Source organism: Netta rufina (assembly GCF_964035555.1).
Source record: "Netta rufina genome assembly, chromosome: 8".
In the NCBI taxonomy this organism is placed as follows: domain Eukaryota; kingdom Metazoa; phylum Chordata; class Aves; order Anseriformes; family Anatidae; genus Netta; species Netta rufina.
The window spans coordinates 882,700-902,579 of record NC_140131.1 but is presented as its reverse complement, the minus strand read 5'-3'; the positions used below and the strand labels follow the sequence as shown (position 1 = coordinate 902,579).

At 46.3% G+C, this 19,880-nt stretch overlaps 1 protein-coding gene across 1 annotated transcript in view; it reads right to left on the bottom strand.

The window, feature by feature from the left end:
- Positions 1-19,880, bottom strand: part of NEGR1 (neuronal growth regulator 1) — a gene marked incomplete at both ends in the record, with an annotated part of 237,853 nt that overhangs the window by 42,406 nt on the left and 175,567 nt on the right. Inside the window, 2 exons of the mRNA XM_084290681.1 lie at positions 7,021-7,172; positions 12,096-12,216. Of these exons, the coding sequence (XP_084146807.1) occupies positions 7,021-7,172; positions 12,096-12,216 (273 nt within the window). The remainder of the gene's footprint in view (positions 1-7,020; positions 7,173-12,095; positions 12,217-19,880) is intronic.

Here is a 19,880-nt window from a genome sequence, read left to right as displayed (position 1 = left end):
GCGCCTCCCCCTGACAGGGGCATGTTGTAGGGGAGCTCCTTAGATCACCTTGAATGTTTTAATCACTGTAATTAACTGATACTTAGAGTGAAGATCTAGATATGCTGCTAGACACGCTTCTACACATACTTCAGCCTCTCCAAATCATCATTTTTCAGTAGAAATACATGTCTAAAACATACGGCTACAACTACACAGTTTAAGAATATGAATACAAATTCAATGAAAGGGAACATAAAAGGCAACAAGGCAACTTCTGTAAGAATCCACAGTAAAGCCATTTTTTCCCCTCAAACACAAATATGCTTTTAGGCCTTTAAAGTTTCTTCTAAATGTCAAGGAGAATCATACGTGACTGGTTTTACTTGGACTGGTTATTTCTACCCAGTCCCATCTCAGTCACATTGTCACATAATTCAGAATAAAGCTCAACCTGGAAAATGGATATAGAGAAAATTTGTCCTTAACTCCCAGTAATTGCTACCCGGAGCAGTACTTGGCATGCTTATGGAAGCATCTCAAACCCAACATCTAACAGAATTATTATGACTTGCATAAATGGAAGATTTGGCCATTTGTCTTATTCTGTGTGAATATATGAATTCAAGGTGCTGATTTTTTAACACTGCTGGGCTACCTGTCTCAGCAGGACTTTAGGAAACCAGTCCCTCAGGTGTATTTCTGATTTAAGAAAACTCGGTTTTACTTGTGCACTGTTCAACTGCATCATTCATCTGCTTTTTACCCTGTGTGAGAAAGGGGAGACAAGAGAGGTTTGTGCCTTGCTGTGAATCACACTGCAGGCGTTGGAAGGTTTCAGGTAGTGGTTTTCCATTAGGAAAACATTCACTCAATTAAAATCTCCTGGAAGAATACCTTGATCTTTGAGGCAGGTCCCCAAGGAACTGACTTCCAGATTTATAACTCCCTTCCCTAATTCCCTGATTCAACCACAGGACCAGGAGCTGGGTGTCCCTCTCAGGCTCCGTCTCCAGCTCCTTCCCGCGGCGCCTCACCTCTCCCGCTGCAGCCAGCCCTGTCAGGCCAACTAGGACATGGCGAGCAAAACCAAGGGCAGAACAAATTACCTTCAGTCTGTAACAGAAGAAATGTAGGACAGACGTTATGAGTTTCCAGATGGGACAACACACCACAAAAAGGTTTGACCTGGCTTTGTTAAGGGACATACCATGAAAACCTATAGGCATGGACCTGGCTGACCCTCACCCAGATGTCCCTTACAGCCACCACAAGAAGTGTGTTGGCTCGGGCATTTTACAATCCCTTTACAAATGATTTTGAGGCCCCAAAATGGATTGCAAATCTGCTTCTTGTCCAACACCACTCCTGGGAAGTGAAGGCAGAGGCTTTTGCTTCATGTTCAGCAGGAGCTGGGGAAGCAGGTTGGGGTACCGACTGCAGCCCTGGCGGCAGGACCGGGCACCCCAAATGAAAAATCTGGGGCTATCGAACCAGTTCTCTGCACTGTGATGCCTGCAGGAGACTTTGAACTTGAGCCAAACCTTGTTACATCATTAAACGTCTTTGGCTGACTGCAGTAGTCTTTGAATAGGCTTCTACTGAATACAGGAATTTTCACATAAATTTTTATAGCTGTATGGATATATCTAAGCAATTCGTGTGTGTGCAAGCTGTCCCACCTGACTAAGACATAATGTAAAACAATGCCAATTAAAGGGTGATTTGTTCTGAGGACCAGCATTTGAGAAGTAAAATAGTAAAATATTTCTTAGGTAATTGGACAAGGGTTGAAACTGTGGACACAAAGGGAATTTCCACGGGGAGTAAATTTCTTTCGAGAAATGTCAAATGTGGTAGGTCAGCCAAAGCTAAACAATAGGATTTTTTCACATCGGAAAATACAGTAAAATGCAATTTCTGTCAATAAAAATAAACTGCTGAGTTTTACAATGACAACAAACCATATGAGCAGAAGTCCCAAGCAGTCTTCACGTGGTTTCTAACAGCCCCCTAGGTTACTGCTGCTAACAGCACCTGTGCCAGCGCTGTCCCTCTGGGGCTGGCAGGCAGCCGGGGGAGCTTCCCCAGAGCCCAGAAGGGGTGGCACAGCGGTGATGCAGCTGCTGGCATCGCTAGCACGTGGTTCTGGGCGGGATAACTTCTGCTCCAGGTGAAGGAGGTCGGGGCTGCAGCCAGCACACAGGATGGGCCTGGCACCGTGCTGCCCAGCAGCACAGCCACCGCAGCCTGGGACCACGACTGGGTCACAGAGTCACAGAACTGCAGGGTGGTTTGGGATGGAAGGGGCCTTAAAGACCACCTGGGTCCAGCCTGACTGTGATGGTCATGGACGATGGGGAGCGGGTCTGACAGCTGCCAGGAGTATCATTGCCATGCCCTCGGTCAGACGACTGGCACAATCTCTGAAGTCCCCTAAATCCCTGCTTGCTTTGATTTTTATGGCTCCAACGGCAGAAGGGGGAAAGTTTGCAGATTCCTATCCCATGACTAAGACTGCCAGGAAATTGCCAAGGAAAATGTCTTTCTGTCTCAGTACTAACTTTATTTAGAAGATGTGGCATTGCAAGACCAGTACACCGCTCTGCAGATACCCACGGTGCCTCTGATCGCCCGTTCCCTTAGACATATCCAATGCTGCTCCCATGATACTAAGGAGCACGCATATCATTACATCCAGTGTGTTGTTTATAGTAAGTTAATATAGATTTGGGGAAGAATATTAAGTTTTTGCATTTCAGACTTGAAACTCAATGTATTAAAAATATTGGCGCAGCAGTTTGATTAGGAGTCTTTATGTAGGGACCAGGACACAATGCAATCAGCGCATATAAATCGAGGGCACGGTCTGGTGCTTTCTGGCTTGCAGAAATGTTTGAGACAAGATTATAAGCATGTTGCACTAACCATAAGTTCACAGTTGGATGCTTATTCAATAAAGTAGTTCTGTTTAGCTGCAGCAATTACATTAGCACAGAAAATACTACCACATTGCTCACACACCTTGCAATGCTCTCCTTCCCCTTCCAAACGTCACGACTGACCTTTGCTGCAGCCCTGCGCAATTATTTATGTTTTAGAACAACTCCTGACACTATGTCTAAGATTTCTGTACAAGCCACATCCTCCAAGTGCAACTCCCTGTAACACTGTGGAAGACAAACCCAGCCTTTTAAGAGCAGTCATTTCTATGGCAGCTGCTACTAGCAGACACGGACGCTTCCTCTGTATTGCAAGTTTCCTTAAGAAGGCACCACTTCACGGGTGAGCCATTTATAGCATTCGTACAAAATAATCAGGAATGTACAGGAGATGCTCTCTAAAAACACAAACAAACTAATACCTTTACCTAAGAATAAACAAAACCATGTCTACTAGAGACTCGATGATTATTTTCGTCTTCTGTGAGGTGATGGTTTACATGAATCCGGACTTTTGTGTATATCTTATCTTGTGGGGACACAGAGCTCATGTGTAGCAGGGAATTTTATGCCTCTGTGAACAGTCTCTTCCTAAGTAGATTTATAGTTTCTAGAGGTGTACAGATTAAATCTACATTCAGATTATAAATGCAGGATTTCAACAGCTGCCCAGTTTCCTGCCATAATGTAACAAGTGCTCAGGTGGAGAAGAAAGTCTTCCACTGTGACTCAGCTTTGGTAAAGAGAAAACAAGCAATCCAGCCCCGAATCCATGTGCTGGGATGCAGGTGGGCGCTGTGTGTGGCCAAGAGGCAGGAGAGTGCCCGGACAGGGGCCGCTCTCACAGGGACACTGCTGCTGGCAGCAATGCAACCGCCTCCCTTCTGGCCATTTGTCAGTGCAAATGGTAGAATAAACCCACCTCAGCGCCAGGCGTTAATGGCAACTCACTCCCATCACGGTGGCCTTGCAAACTTGTTTGTAGGAACATGTCTTTTGTCTTGAATTAAAATTGCAGTAATTTAAAAGCAAGATCTGCTTAATTATAAAAAAGGCCACTCCATTCCTCACTGGTAGATTGAACCTTTTGCCCTGTGCCCGTACCATATTGTGTTTACTGCAGAAACTGTTTAATGAATCAGCAAGTCCAGGCTTTACTTACAGTAAAGACTACATTCTTCTTAAGTGCCAAAACTTCTGGGAAAAGCCACCAACGGCAGCACTAAGCATCTGATAAATTAGGCCCATAGATGGCAGGATGGGACTGTCCAACAAACACTCATCACGCCGGTGCTCTGGGGGGATCCTCTACATCATAAGCTTAGCCACAGGACAGGCAGGAATAGTTTCAAAAAACAACACATTTGGATGATATGAAGGACTTGGCCATGAATAATTAGCAAATTGCCATTCATTATTAATTTATTGGAATGACTACTGCTCTGTATTTTTCCCGCAAGGCTCAGTCTTTGCATTTTACAGCTGCTGGATTTATTATTAATAGCTAGATCTTAGACGTGACCACCAAGCCTTCAGCCAGGGCAGTGGCAATGTTGGCTCCGTTGGTGGGACGTGGGATGCCCCAGCCCCGCAGGCTGGGCTCCTGGCACTCTGTGGTGTGCCTGCCCCGAGGCCCCGAGGAGCATCTGCAGCCTCCTGCCCCGTGCACCCTGCTGGCACCGTCCTGCACCGCTCTGTTCAACCGCGGGTCCTCTGCTCAGCCCAGGGTCCGCAGCTGCACACAGCCAGCTGTTACCTGACATCCCCGTGTGACTTCAGTTAGCTCAAGGTTGCTTTCATGGATCACTGAAACCCAACCCCTCCTGGTAGTAGAAGAAATAATCCTTCTCCTAGGAACCTTGAGCTGTGTGTCTGCACAGGATGCAGACCCTGGGAGCAGAGCCCATGCTTAGTTCTGCCCCTGAGAGGTGCTCCCAGCTGTGCGCAGCGAAGTTCCCGATTATGTGTAGTGTGGGAATGTACAAAGAAAGAAAATACAGATTCTCTGCTATACAGAATTTCCTTAAAATACACGAGGAGCAGAGAGAAGCAGCTAATTAGCAGCTCCTCCAAGACGCTGGACAGCGTGCCAGCACTGACAGCAGAGCTGCGTGGTCCTGACACAGCCGCACTGTCCCCAAGCTCCCACTGCAGGGTGCAGGGCAGCCACACCTCGCTCTGTGCCGTGCCAACGCAGCTAACACTTCAAAATTACTCTAAAATAAGGCATCCATCTCTAATTTTTAACATTTGTCAAGTAATGTGATGATCAGATTATGCTTAACACCGTATTTGACTATCAACCAACCAGTAACTGCTGATGCTTCCCCCGCGCATACCTGAACCAGCGCATATGTTCCGCTCTGTCATTGCCAACAAAATAAAATGCAAGTACCATTTTACAAGAGAAAATTCCCTCTGAAGTATTAAGGAATCCATATTTAATACGTTGCTACTCTGTGAGGTTTTTTTCTTTTTATTAAAAAACAAAACAAACAAAAAAACAAAAACAAACAAACAAACAAAAAAACCTCTTTCTAGATGATACTAATGCAAACTGTGAGGAAGGAGAAATGCCCAACCCCATGTAAATTGATCTTAATTCCCAACTGAAATCTAGATCACCACCTTTTGGCAACCTCTCCTTGTTTTGATTAGAATCAGAAAGATCACAGTATAAAATAAGCCATTTCATCTCAGTCTTTCAGACAAACCTTGGAGCTAACACCAACCCCGTATTTCATTCAGGGAGATCAGGATCAGATCCAGAATTCAGCATTTGCTCTAACACTGTTCTGCTTCACATAGCCCGTCTCTTTCATAATGGAGAACATGTATTTTTATTATTTGTAACAATGAACTTGGTACTAATCTGACATTTTCAACCTCTGCACCTCAAAGTGCTTTTTAACAGTTGGCACGCGGTACTTATTATCCCGACAATATAAAGCTGATAAGATCCCAGCAGCAACTAAGAGACAGACTCAGCTCTGCTCTGTTCAAAATTAAACCAAACCTTAATGTTACCTTCTCTGAATTGCAAATGCACCAAATACTATCTGCTTCTAGGATAATATTCCTTTGTTTTCGCTTTTTGCATTTTCTCTTTAAAAGATGTGCTATGATGTTTTCACTTTGTTAATGATTTCTCAAATACTAAATAGAACGGAAGGAAAGCCTTCGTGCTATTTTCTGCTTATTACACTTCTGCAGTAATTTCAAATATGTATCACAATACGTATCACAGAGTAACTATATAAGAACGAAACTTCATAGTTAGAAGGTAATAACCCTAGGATTTAAGGAACTGAAAATCTGCACTCCAATTTTCACTCAGTAAGGAGTATCTTTATGTAGGGAAGAGTACGTCTGCCTTTCAGTGCTATCACTATTGAAACAGAACAGATTATCACTGAAGTTCAACTATGAACATCTTTGGATGCCACTAGCAGATGGCTAGATAGTCAACAAATGTGAAATACTATGAAATCATGGTTAAAAATATCTTTCATGTAGGACATTTGAGACCCGTTTTATGTAAGCTTCATGTTAAAATATCTCAGCACTTTGCCTACGTCGGTGCTTATTGTTTCCAACAGAAGATTCAGCGGCACGTCCCCTCGGCTCACCCAAGCGCCCGTTCAGGAGGCCAAGGGCAGCCCGACCCGTGGTGAGCCCACAGCAGTGGTGCAGCCCAGCAGCACCCCATAAAGCTCTCCAAAAGGGCTCTTAATGGTGCTTACAGTGCTTGGCCACCAATTATCGCTGCTCTGAGCAGGAAGGTTTAAAGGTTTTGTCATGCTACTTGCGATGCTGTACCCTGACAGCAGGCTGGGTTTCCTTGTGTGTTTCTTTGTAGATTCATAATCTGTTGATGCCCCCAAAATGTATCATCACTTTCCAAACAGAAACCCTTCCGCAGCACAGAATAAACAGCCAGGTGTACTATTTCCCACCGCTGAGGACTGCAATGGTATTTATACGCCTTGTGAAGCAAACCAGGGAAAACAAAAACATACTACTGTTTTTTTTTTCTTTTGAATCCGTGTATGTGGAAACAAACAACCACGAACACTTGCCACATGTCCACGTTACTTACGGTTGAGAGGCAGGCTGGCATTTGTCGTCCCAAGCTTGTTGGCAGCAACACAGGTATAGTTGCCAAAATGCTCTTCTGTCACATTGGTAACAGTAAGAAGCGATCTTGTACTATAATTTTTAATAGTTATTCCTTGTTGACCATTGATCAGTCTAGAAGGCAAAAAAAAAAAAAAAAAAAAAGTCTATAACTCATATACCATATATGAGTCTACCTCTATAACTCATATAATTTACCACAGGGGCTGATCTGGGAGGCTACTGGCAACGCTGGAGGTGTAGGGCAGTGAGAACAGCTCCTGCCAGCTTGTCCTGCAGTCTAAAGGAATGAGAGAAGAGCACCCCCTGCCCTGCCACCTGACAGCACCAGCGTCACCTGGGGAGCTTAGATTTTAAATTGGGCAAAACTGACTGAAACTTTAAATACTCTACTGAGGGCACAAATGGTAGTGTTCAAAGCCGCCATGCTGCCCGTTCAGGGAGCCGGAGGAGGATGTGCTGGCACTGGAGTGCTCCCTCCTGGCCCTGTGGGTATGCGCCTGAGGACTGTGGGCAGTCAGTGGGGTGGCCAGCTCATGTGGGGCTCAGTGGGGCAGCAGGGAGGCTTTAGTAGGACACGTGGTAAGAATGGGAAGCAGGGGAGAGTGAGTGCTACCCTAAAAGGAACTCTGCACCCACCTCTCAGTGCTATGGTAGATCTTTGAGTGAGTGTTTTTTCAGTCTCTGGTGATTGCTTGTGACGTTACGCACCTTTAACTGATGGCTGATGAGGATTAGGTAGCTAGAAAAGTGACTAATTAGGATTGTGACCACAATTTATTTTACAAGCTTCTATAGCAACAAATTATACTTGCAATTAGAAGGATGTGCTACGGCAACACTGCACCCTGAGACAGCAACCTGAACAGAAACCAGGCAACAAAACACAGGAAAACGCCAAAACACTACTGTTTGCCTGGGCTCTGTTCCCCTGACTTTGAGCTTTCCATGGTCAAATTTCACACGCACTGTCCAGGTAAGTTAGTGTAGCTTCCAAGCCAGGTCATAAATACCACTGCACTGGCACAAAGGGTGATGACCAATTTAAATGTTGTTGTTGTAGGCAGCTGGCTGTTGTCAGACAGCTAGCTGAGAAGGGTAACCACACGATTAAGATTCTAGCAATAGCTGATTACTCCTACTTCCTTGTATTTCCCATAAAGAGCAGAGGTCTGGATGAAATATCCAACTTCTATTTGATACACTAGAATATACAAACGTATATCCTGGAAACGAATGTGGTCTTCCAGCATTCTGTCTAAAAATATTCTACCATTAGTTGCACTTCTGCATACCAAGCACTGAACGCTTTTAGCATTACAAGGACACCTCTGCCTCCACATACCCCACACCCCGCTGCAGGTCCTGCTCTGCCCCTTGCTGCTGCGGGGCCGGGCTGTGCAGCCCCCGGCAGAGGACAGAGCACGTCCTGGGGATGCACGTTGCTTTGTGGGGAGTGTAAAATGCTGAGGCTGAGATGCTCAGCTTTGGGTGAGCACTGCCGCTGGGAGACCCGTCTTTTCTCCGGGCTGATGAAAGGCAGAGAAGTTTGTCCTTCCAACCTGCACGCATGCTACTGCATGTGGAGGTTCTCCTTGTTCCTGATGATGTTCTTCCCTCCTTTTCCCACCCCGCTGAGAGAGGAAGCCCAGAGCTGCCTGCCCTCCCTGTGCGGGGAGGCAGAGGGGAGCCACAGGACCACGGGACAGAGCAATCAGCTCTAGTTAGGGTACACTCAGCAGCTTCAAAGACTTCTGTTTTCCATTGTAAGAACCCGATGCTTTTAGGTTTAAATTAATTACTGCCATGTGCTGCTCTACCTACTCTACTGCACGTGGAGTTTACTACTTGAGTGGGTTTCACCAAGCCACACTTCAGACTGCAACAGCGTGTTCACTTGTGTGCAGCCACCCTGCACATTGCTTCACCTTCCTGCTTTGTACCACAAGCTGCACAGGGAAATGCAGTCTGATTTCAGAGACTATGCCTACGCATGGAGAGAAGACCATGTGTCAGTACCAGCCCCAAGGGATATCTACCTTTCGTTTCATATTTGAATACCTTCATATTATTACAATATATTAAGCCATTATAATGAGTTTTGTTATTTCAAATGTAGGTCTTCTTTGCTTTATCAAGTATAAGAGAATTAATATTTTTAGATTAGTGACTTCTGGGCTTCTTCCCTGTGGCTGTTTAATTTCTGAGATGTAATTTCTGCGTAGCCCTGTAATATAATATACTTGAGCTGTGAGTTTCAGATGCGAGGAGTCAGCACAGCAAAGCCTCCCCCCCGCACAGGGGATCCCTGTGCAGGTTTAGAAGCCAAATGCTATTATGATTTTAAGAAGTTTTTACTAACTCTTCCCCAAACTTTCAGTCCCTTTTCAGTGGGATGCAATTGTGTGTTTTGGTTCCTAATGGGGAGTCAAAGTGCTCAGACCCAGTCACTGCGATGGCCCTTCCTCAGCTCCCTCCCCACGGTGCCACCGCCGGGAGCTGCTGGGCACCCCCGGCATCTCAGCCAGCACAGGCTCCTGCACGGAGCTCATGGCACCATTTTTGCAGATTAAAGTGACTACAAGACCCCTCCTCGCCTTTCCCCAGCGACAGGACAGGAGAAGTGGTCAACCTGCACGTTCAGGTAAAAAGCACAGGTCCCAGGGCTACACGTTGAGGGCTTCATGCTTCTCACCTTGGGCTGTGGAAGGACATGGCACAGCACGCTCATAGCCAACGCTTAAGGAAAATTAATGAGCAAGAACTGCTGTAAGCCTGGTGATGAGGTACAATTAGCCCTGCGAGCTCCTTGTAGGTGTAACTGGATGGAGTCTGTGACTGCTTTTATTTTTAGGTTTAATGACTGTTTTACGATGAGATGATCCCAGGAGCCTGGAAACTGTGGGTTTTGATTTACATCAACCTAAGTAACAACAATGCAATTTACAGACCCAAAAGGCTCCTTTCAGACACTGAACATATATTAGGATTTCGGCTCTAACTCCCACTATTCATTTATTCAAAGATTCATCCTGCTTTACAAAAAGAAAAAAGGGTTTCAGTCCAAGACTAACAGAAGAAAATGGGATTCTCTCTATTCTATTAGCCAAAGACATAGCAGGGTGTGAACTCCCCGTATATAGTCTTGCAATACACCAGCAAATTATCTGCAGGGTAATGTACATGCTACTCTCCGCTATTTATGAAAGCCAACTCTTCTCAGTTTTGTCTTATAACAATGAATGAGCTGTCCAAGGCTCGTTCTGTGCTGGCCTTCCATCTTTGCAAGGTAAAGGGGAAATACTGGAGGCAAAACAACGTGTGTACACCTTCCTCTGTCCTGCAAGTGGTGGTTTGGAGGTTCCCAGTACCTTTGTAGTCATGTGTGTTTAGCATGTCTGTAAAAAGCAGTTTAGCAAAAAAAGATGTACCATTAGATTTAGCAGAATATTTGAGCGGTAAGACACAATAGGACAGTACATGTCTTGCTGATTACAGCAAGCCTCAGGTGATACAACAACTGAAATGGAAAACAGAAGGCACAGCTTCGGTGTCCTGAAATGCTCTGTTTATTCCTTCCTGCTGCTCTTGTGACACTGAATGCACTCATGAAGAAAGGAATTGGTGACTTTCATAAATAGGAAGGTGATTATCATGCTGGAAATGGTTAATTGAATCCAGAATGCTATGGTTTATACTAAAACCTGTGCTACAATAGTTAGTACATAAAATATATTTGTTACATCTCCCCCCAACATATGTACAATATAATACGCATCTTTAGAAACAGGATGTAGATTAATTTATCCAACAGAGGGAAAACCTCTACTGTTATATACAGTAAAGGTCAATTATATTGTTTTTAAGAATGCTTTAATAAATGGTCAAAGGGCGATGGTTATGACTGCCGTGAGAAGTTGGAAAGGAAGAAGAGCAGTGTTCCTAAAGGGGAGCAGCTGGCCACTGAGCAATGAGCTGACAGATGGTTTCCTATGAAATATGGTCATTAATATTCTCATGTCAGCTCCCAGGTTTAATGGGATCTTAGAGCTGATGAGAAACCCAGCACTCAGAAGCCGGGAAATTCCAGAACCCAGTAGATGTGTGTGGACAGCTGCCTATCAGGGAGAACAGCCACTGTCACCTGCACCAATACTCAAACTTAAGAGAAATAATACCTTAGGTAAGGTAAGAGTTGTAAAACAAAATCTGTTCGAAAAAAAAGATCCTACAGAGATGCCAGTTATCATCACATAGCATTAAGGACATGAAAGCAAAGCTGGCTGTGAACAACACCAAAGCACATGATGAAGTTTTAGGGTTCGGACTGGCAGTGTGCCCCTGGCCGCCTTCAGATGCTGGGAGGTGCAGCAGCTCTGCTCAAGCCAGTGGACTGAAAACCCATGGCCCACACTGCCAACGGTGCAACTGGGTGAAGAACTGTAGCCATGAAGATTTGGCTGAAAGTCTTGCTAATCAGCCCGCCTTCTCACCCCCGAAGCTCTCAGTAGGAAAGCTATGATGGCTTTTTTTTTTTTTTTTTTTCTTTTTAAAAAAGCCTTCTATAAAAAAAATACCTCTTTTTAGTAGGCTTTTTCATCAGGCATTTTCAGGGCCTTTCTGGTTACTATACTTATAAGGCTGCAATTACTAAAGCATGTTTAAACCTTAGGCTCATTATGGCAATTATCACCATCACAGCCCAGCCACGGACAGTCCTATTATGCCTCATTTATGAGCACAAAAGCTAAGACTGCAAGAAAACGAAGAAACTCCCTCAGAAGGCACACAGCACAGCTGCTGGCAGCCAGCACCTCCGAAGCTGCGCTGCTCAAGCCGTGCACAGCTCTGCAGCGAGGGGAGCGGTGTGAGGGCAGCAGCCTGTGCTGTGTTTTTTGGGGGGAAAAACCCCAGCACCCGCTGCCACCATGAGCTCTGCCCCTGCCTCAGCTCTCCTGCAGCCCGGTCCCTGCGGGGACACGCGAGTGGCACCAGTGGCCCCAGCGGCACCAAGCGAGGGCAGGCAGGGCTACTTACTTCCTCTCTCCTCTGTACCACTCAAAGACCGGGGCAGGAACGCCTGCACCTTCACACCGTATCAGTCCGTTCCCTCCGAGCATCACGCCGCTGGACTTAAGTTCCTGAATTGTGGGGGCAACTGAAAAAAAAATTGTAAAATAGACATTTGCACATAAATACGAAGACTGTTTAACTCCGCTTCTCTTCAGCACGCTTTGCGTTACTCAGCCTGGTGCGTGTTTTCCAGCTTGATTCACATTCAACCATGCTTTCCTCCAGCAGTGTAAAACTTATCCCACACAGCAGACTGACACAGATCTCTGTATCTGGTGTGAAAACATAACTGAGACACAAAGAGTATTAATCCCATACCGAACGATCTGTTTGTTCACCTCGGTCACCCAGTGTGAAGTACAATGTCGCGTGGCTGTCGCTGTCACGCAGGGTGCTTTCGGCTCCTGAGACCCCCCCGACGGGCACGGTGCGGTGCCGCAGGGGCTGGGTCGGGGGAGGCGAGCGGTGCGCCCGCCCTGGGGTGCTGAGCCCCGAGCCATGCCGTGCCTCGTGCCACCATCTTCTGCATCAGGCCTTCCAAAACGCCCCCAGGCACGGGTGGCCTTTGGGATCTCTTGTTGCATAGTAAAAAGACAAACTTACCTTCACAAGTATGACTCAGCCCAAATACCGTATAGCAGGCATGACCTTCCCACTGTTACACTGGGTATGGATTTATTTCAGAAAGTACATTTTGTCTTAAATAGCAAACATCATAAATCTGAACAAACATTTTAAACTTGGAATTACGGATACAAATAAAGGTAAAAGGCGATTGTTGGCTTTTCCAGTTGCCAGCGAAAGGCAACTGTAAGCTGAAAACAGAAGACAGTGAATTCCTCAGGAAAGAGATTATCGAAGTTAAGTCTGAACAACAATTGCCTTCCCCCTGGAATTTCTTTTACACTCTCTGTTTTTAAACAACAATTTATGTGCATCGTAAAATGCTATAAAATCTAAACCACAGAACTTATAAATAAAAATCTGTTGATTTTTTTTTTTTTTTCCCAAGCAATTTTCCAGATGTTGCTTTAAGGTGTTTATGTACGTGTAAAACGCTGACTGCCTCGCATCTGTTCCTTCCCCACCTCATCCACAGTTCAGCACGCCACGCTAAGAGGCCATAATCTTTTATGGCAGGAGCTACGCCCAGGGAGCTCTGGATACACTCCTGAGCAGAGCAGCAGCCACGCAGCCTGCACGGGCTGCACCGCACCATGGATGTGCTGGGCAGGAGGCAGGAGCTCGATGTCATGAAAGAGCCCACAAAGTAGGCATTCACTCACAGTGCTCCCCTTGGCGCTCCCATCGCTGCACACGGGCACTCATCGTCACAAATTGCCCTGAAGTGTAATTAAAGCTATCTCCGGAGCTGGTGGCACTGCTGGCACCGCAGTGACCGCGGGCCGGACGGGGTCCCATGCACTGTCCCCACAGCTGGAAACACTGCACCTGGGTGAAAGTGTGGGATGGGATGGGAGCAGTGGGCCCAGCCTGTAGAAACTCTGCTCCTGGTAAAAGTGTGGGGCAGGAAGGGAGCAGGGGGCCAGGCCCGGGCTGCCCTGCTGCTGGGGATGTGGGAGCAGCTTCCTCTGCCACGGGCAAACACACCCTCACCCTTCTGCTTCCTCTTCCCAATGATTACATGGAACAAACCCATACAAACGTCTGTGAATAAATATTCACTTTCAACTGGTAACATTAAAATTTCAAGTGGATAATCAGCATAACCAATTTGCATGACTACTTCTCCATAAAGCACACAGGAACAAATGAGATCTTTTTGTCAAAACTGTGACTCCATGAAAATAGCAAGTACTTATAAACCTGACTCCTTCCTGAGCAATGCTGCAGTTCATGCAGCCGCGGCTTTTAAGGCATAAGTTTGAGTGAGATGGAGCACATGAAGACACCGGTTACATTTGCTGCTGCTCCAGCAGCACTGAAGGACACCAGCAGCTGCCAAAAGCACCACAAAGTTCACAACTCAGCTCCTAATCCCGAAGTGTTCAAAGGAGTAATATGAAAATTGTTCAAGATAAACCATACAAAAGCAGCACCTGAGCGGCAGAAGAACACTGAAGCCACCTGCACAGGCACCTGGCAAGCAAAGGCTGCCGAAAGCTGGGACCTGGTCCTGCTGCTTGCCTGGCTGCGTGGTGGGAGAGCCCTGGCTCTGAGCTGCCACTGGGTTACCCCCCAGGATAGGAAGAGTGCCACTGAGTTGCTCTTGGAGCGAGGCTTTAACCCATTTAAAGACTTGTGCACTCTTACTCTCAGTCCTCATTTATCTAAACACACTCAGTCTAAAAGGTTCTCAGTTCTTTCATCTCAGAGATCACACTCCCCCAAAAACTTGCTTGTTGTTTTTTCTGGTGTCTGGAAACCCACACCCGAAACGAGACGCAGTGCAATCAGGGAGACGTTGCCAAGTGGAGCAGAGGGATGGCCCCGTACAGTCTGCATGCGACGTTTTTATACACACAAGCCATGCTGATGTCCCACAATGCTGCCTCACTGAGGTACTTCTTCCCCCACTGCCCCAGTTAGCCTGACTGCCCGTCTTACACCTGACGAGTCAGCATCCTGTGCATAGATGCCACCCCACGCTTCTCTTTTCCCCTTTATTTTCACCACAGCTTTTCATTTTTGTTGGGAACATCTCCAGATCCTGTCTGCTCCGAGGGGTAGTATCAGAGCTTTGGCAAGTCCATATGTCCCAGCATCCATCCCCACCCCTGGGCCAGGCCCCGCAGACACCTTTCATGCACTGAAAGTTTGGTTTAAGCTGTTGCCATCTCACGTATTTCAGTCACAATTTACTCAAACGCGCACCAGTCAGCAGCTGGACAGGATCCCCACAGCAAGCCCAGGCTCTCATCTTGGTGTGGGCACCTGCAAAACCTCTCTTGCTTATGAGATCTCAACATGGAACAAGAAATACCAAGGTGTGTGTGTGATGGAGAGGCAATATTTTAGAGTCAGAGATGAAAGACACAGCAGGAGGGTGAGCAGCACCCAGTGAGGCGGCAGCACATGGCCCCGCTGCTGCTCTGCCAGCAGGCGCCCCAGGGCAGTGCTGGGCCCAGCTCCTGCCCGGTGCCCGCAGCCCGGCACCACCTCGCCCACCAGCAGCGTGTGGCTGTGCCCAGCCGTGCTCGAGCATGACAATCCCTCCCCTGACACGGGGATGAGGTCCCACGTCCCACGGCTGCAGGGCATCGGCAGGCAGTGCCACAGATCCTGCGTGGCATTGAGTCTTGGTGCTGTGGCCATGGGGCCTGTCCTGCGCAGGACAGCCCGGCCACCCCGGCTCCGTGTGGTTTCGGCGTGCTCAGCCTGCAGCCCTAAAGCAGCAGGCATGGGTACATCATCCAAACCCCCTGTAACAGCCCTGCACGGTGCCTCCTGGCAAAGCTTCCTCGTAGGTGAACGCTGTTCTGCATTATGCCTGGGGAGTGGGAGTGCTTGCTCTTGTAACTCAGAGTGGGCAGGATTATTAGCAACAAAGTTGGAATTGAAATAAATACACCACACTGTGTGGACACTACATGGACAATATACAATCCTTATGAGTTAGGCAAGAACAGAAAATAGAAGGCCAGCAAAGACCTGCGTAATACAGGAAGTTTTTTTCCAAAGTACCACTTTCAAACTTCTCAATGTGGCCTGCTCACCTTTTGCTTTTTTTGTGTGTGTGCGTGTGTTAATAAATGCAGACCATCTCTTGGCAATAAATTTAAAAATAAACTGATCCATAAAAATGTACAGTTAGGCGCTGCTCTTTATATCTGTATGACCATGCAGTCAAAAGATCAATTCAATCTAGCCTTAACGATTTGGAGTAACTTTCCAGACACAGAGCAGAGCAGCTCAGAAGCCCCAGGCAGAGCTCAGCAGAACTTGAGGCAGACGCTGGGGTCTCGGACCTGCTGCAGCAGCAGCCTTGTCGCCCACGCCATTGCCTGCCCTCCTGTCGCTCCCACCATGATGGCTTTGAGCCCCATCCGGCAGGAGCCCGAGGTTTCCTCAGATCGCCTCTCAGAAGGAGCCCAGCTTCTGTTTGCTCAGAGTTCAGAAAAAAATACAAATAAAAATCAATATTCTTTGCTCTAGGAAACCCCTGGCTAACATTGATATTAAAACACAAACCAAAGACAGCTTAGAATCATCGTTCTCTCATATTTTTTGTTGTCAGGTTATTTTCTCGTTTATAGTGTAAGGACAAATTATGTGATTCAGGTACACTTTGAGTGCAGTGATCAGGGCACTGAGCCCAAATTCCTCAGAGCCTCCTGCTCCCATTGGTACGGGAGAGAGGGTAATTCAGATGAGATTATGCACCTGAAGACCTGCTGCTTCAGGCTGCCAAGGTTTGTTTTGGAGAGGAAAAACACATGGGAGGAGATTCTCAGGCTTCCAATTTCATATATTTTCTAAATGTTTTCCATTCAGCCAGCAAAAACCCATTTTGGAGAAGACATTTATGGTTTGATCTTGTCTTTGCTATCAGCCTTGCTGTAATGCTTTCAGTTCACCCTCCCGGAGGCCAGCGTGGCCCAGCCTCCCTTGGTGAGGTGCTGAAGCAGGCGGAGGCTCGAGCCGTGGCAGCTGCCACCACACGCGGACGTCTCCCTGGGTCCCAGCTCGTCCCACAGCAGCTCCACCAGCCTGTCCCTGGATGTCCCAGGCGGCAGCATGGCCTGCAGGGGGGCTCTTCACAGCCCTCTGCACGCCGGGACAGCACCCGGCACTTCCCAGCCCCGAAGGTCCCTGCCACACCTACCCCTCGCTAGCTCCTGTTATTTCCCTTTGCCTTGCCTGGCCTGGCCAGCCCGCGGCTCCGAACACGCAGGGGGCACCCAGCGCGCCCACCCTGCTAAGGGCCAGGGGACCCAGTTCTCTCATGCTGCGAGGGAGAAGATTTCAATCCTGCTCAACCCGAAGGCAATTAGAGGCCTCCCCAGCCTCCTGGCAGGCTTCGTGCGAGGCCATAGTGAGCTCTCCAAGTGGTGTTAGCATTCCTGCCGCTGACACCACAAGTCATCGCGCCGTCACACCAAACCCTGCTGAGCTGTGCCGACAGTGGGAGGCTGTGCCTTGGTCCTGCTGCTGCTCGGTGAATCGACAGGGTGCGGACTGCACATCCAGCACGCCACCTTCATTCTGGAGTTTAATAGTGATGACAAACTGCTGCAGAAAAGCATTTAGTGTCATTAAGGATTCAGTCCTGCTATATTCTGCTGACTGACTGAACGTACAGATGCTAGCACATGTCTTTAGTGGGCAATAGAAGGTAAGGAATAAATACAGGTGGGCAAAAGCTTAAAGACCTGACAAAAAAGTTAATAAAGGTAAACAGGATGAGCAGCTTTAAAAGGCAGAATTAAAATAAACTAATTACAACTGGAAACAATAGTGGAAATACATGAGAAATTTATCAATACAAGAGAATCCAAGGCCAAAGGGAGGCACTGGGTGGATAAGGCTTCAGCCATCCCTTAAACTCCACAGCCTCAGAGCTGAAGATGTCACTGTCTCTTCTCCCTCAGCTTATGCAGGAAAAGATTCTGTTTGTGTTGTAGAGGCACAGATGTATTTCTGGGTGTGCCTGTAGCACTTCACTGCAAACAGCAATAAATACACAAGCGAGTGACGAAAGAGAAACTTGTCTCAACAGAGTAGAGTGAAAGCAGGGCAGGGAGAGCCTCCGCGAGGAGGGGACGGCAGCCGCAGGTTGGTGCAGAGCGAGAGCACAAAAGCCAGTGGGCTCACAGAGGATGCTGCAGTGACATGTAAATCTGATGGTAACGAGGAACCCTTGTGTAACACTAATAGTTTAAATGTATTTGTACTTCTTATCAGAAGCAGCACAAGGAAGCCCCAAGCAGGATGGGAGCACAGTGCAGTGCCAGCAGCTGGGGTGCTCCTGTCCTGACCCAATGCAAGAGGAGATGTCTGCGAGTCAGGGTGGGAGCAGGGGGACACAACAGCAGGGGGAGCAGGCAACACAACACTCGGTGGGTGCAAATCCCCTTACATTTTGGTGAAACAACTGAAGCTTTTAAAAATACTCCTATTAAAGCTTGATGTGATGGTGCTGAGTACTCGCTGCACTTCATCTCTCCCCCAGGGCGTTAATGAGAAAGACGTGAAAACTATCATCTTCGTCTCCCTCTCCTCTGCTAAAAGGGCTCTGTAATTGCGTTCTGCTCAGTTGCTGCTCATCTGATACCACCAACATGTTTGCATGAGTCAGGCGTTTGTGCTGGGAAATCAAATTCTACAACTTATGTTCCATCCAAAAACGACGCAAAGTACTGCAGAGTCTGGTTTCCTACCCAAATATTTTCATTTTGCTTTTAAATGTCTGAAGGAACACTAAAAACAATGCATGAAATACACTGGCATTCAGACAGGCGCAGAAAATATGCAAAAAACCTCCAGCTAGAACAGGTTTCATCTTTTAACATTTTAATGAGCTTCGGGACTTTTATGCATATTAGTTATGTTGCCCTAATTACTCATTATAATTCTAATGTGCATTTTATATTTAATTACAATGCTTATAAAGATTTGGTATGGACAGTAAATTATTATAACTAGCATGTGCATAATGATTAAGAGCTGAATTTATTAACTTTTACACTAGCATTCAGGGCTGGCAACTTTCAATTTCACCTTTGTGATTAACCATATTGTCTGATTAAACTAACATTTTTGTGGCATTAATTGTAAATGTCAAAAAAGTCTTTTATTTTTCCTGTTTCCATCAGATTTTAATTTGGCATCCTAACGTACTCTTTTATTAGTGAAATTGCTCTCCAGTGTGTCAAGATTGAGCCTTTCAGGTAAGAAAACAGGTTTTCTAAGATCTGTTTTAGGCTACAGAAAAACAGGTACAAGCAATATTCATATATTTACTTTTTATAGATGTATTGCATCCTCCCAATAAAGGAACGAATCTTTGTAAGTGAAACAGTATTACTTGTACTTTAACTAATAAAGGTGGTCTTCCCATAGTCTAGAGGCTATATTTTCTCTATCTTGTTCAGAGCAGCAGCCCCAGCCCTTCCCAAACGAATAGTTTGATAGCTGCCTCTTCATATCAGAAACTTCTCCAGGCTGTGGCAATATTTGAGATAAGCGTCCTTAAGCAATCACTCTGCTAAACAAGTAAAAGGCTTATTTTTTCCATCTCTTCTTGATGACTTCTGAAAAAAAAACTGAATTCAGTAGGGTCTTGATGTATTTATGCATATACATTTTAAATGCAAACATACAACCTGTAAGTAAGCATTCAGTTCAGCTTCTGCATTTCTGGATGTGACCTAACATCTCTTTTCTGCTCCTCTTTCCGATTCAGAACTTAACTTCACCAAACATTATACTTTATACATGGATTAATTAAACAGACACGCAAATACCTTGAGCTAGCTGCCAGAGAGTAAGCAGAATCTCAAGCATCCTTTAGCTTCATTTTGCATGTTGCAGGGTGCATCAGAATTTCCTGGAATGTGCGTCTCCCTCAGCTGTGTCTAATGGATTGCATTATAACAGATCATCAAAATCACCGGCTGCTGTGCAATTTATATTTTTTGAATATAAAACCTCCCAGTGCTAAGTTGAGAGGAAAGCTTAAAATCCGTAAGTAATTGTTTTGTGGAAAAAAAAAAACAACAACAAAAACAACAAAACAAAAAACCCAAAACAGCAACACAAAATAATACTTGGTAAATAATAGGCTAG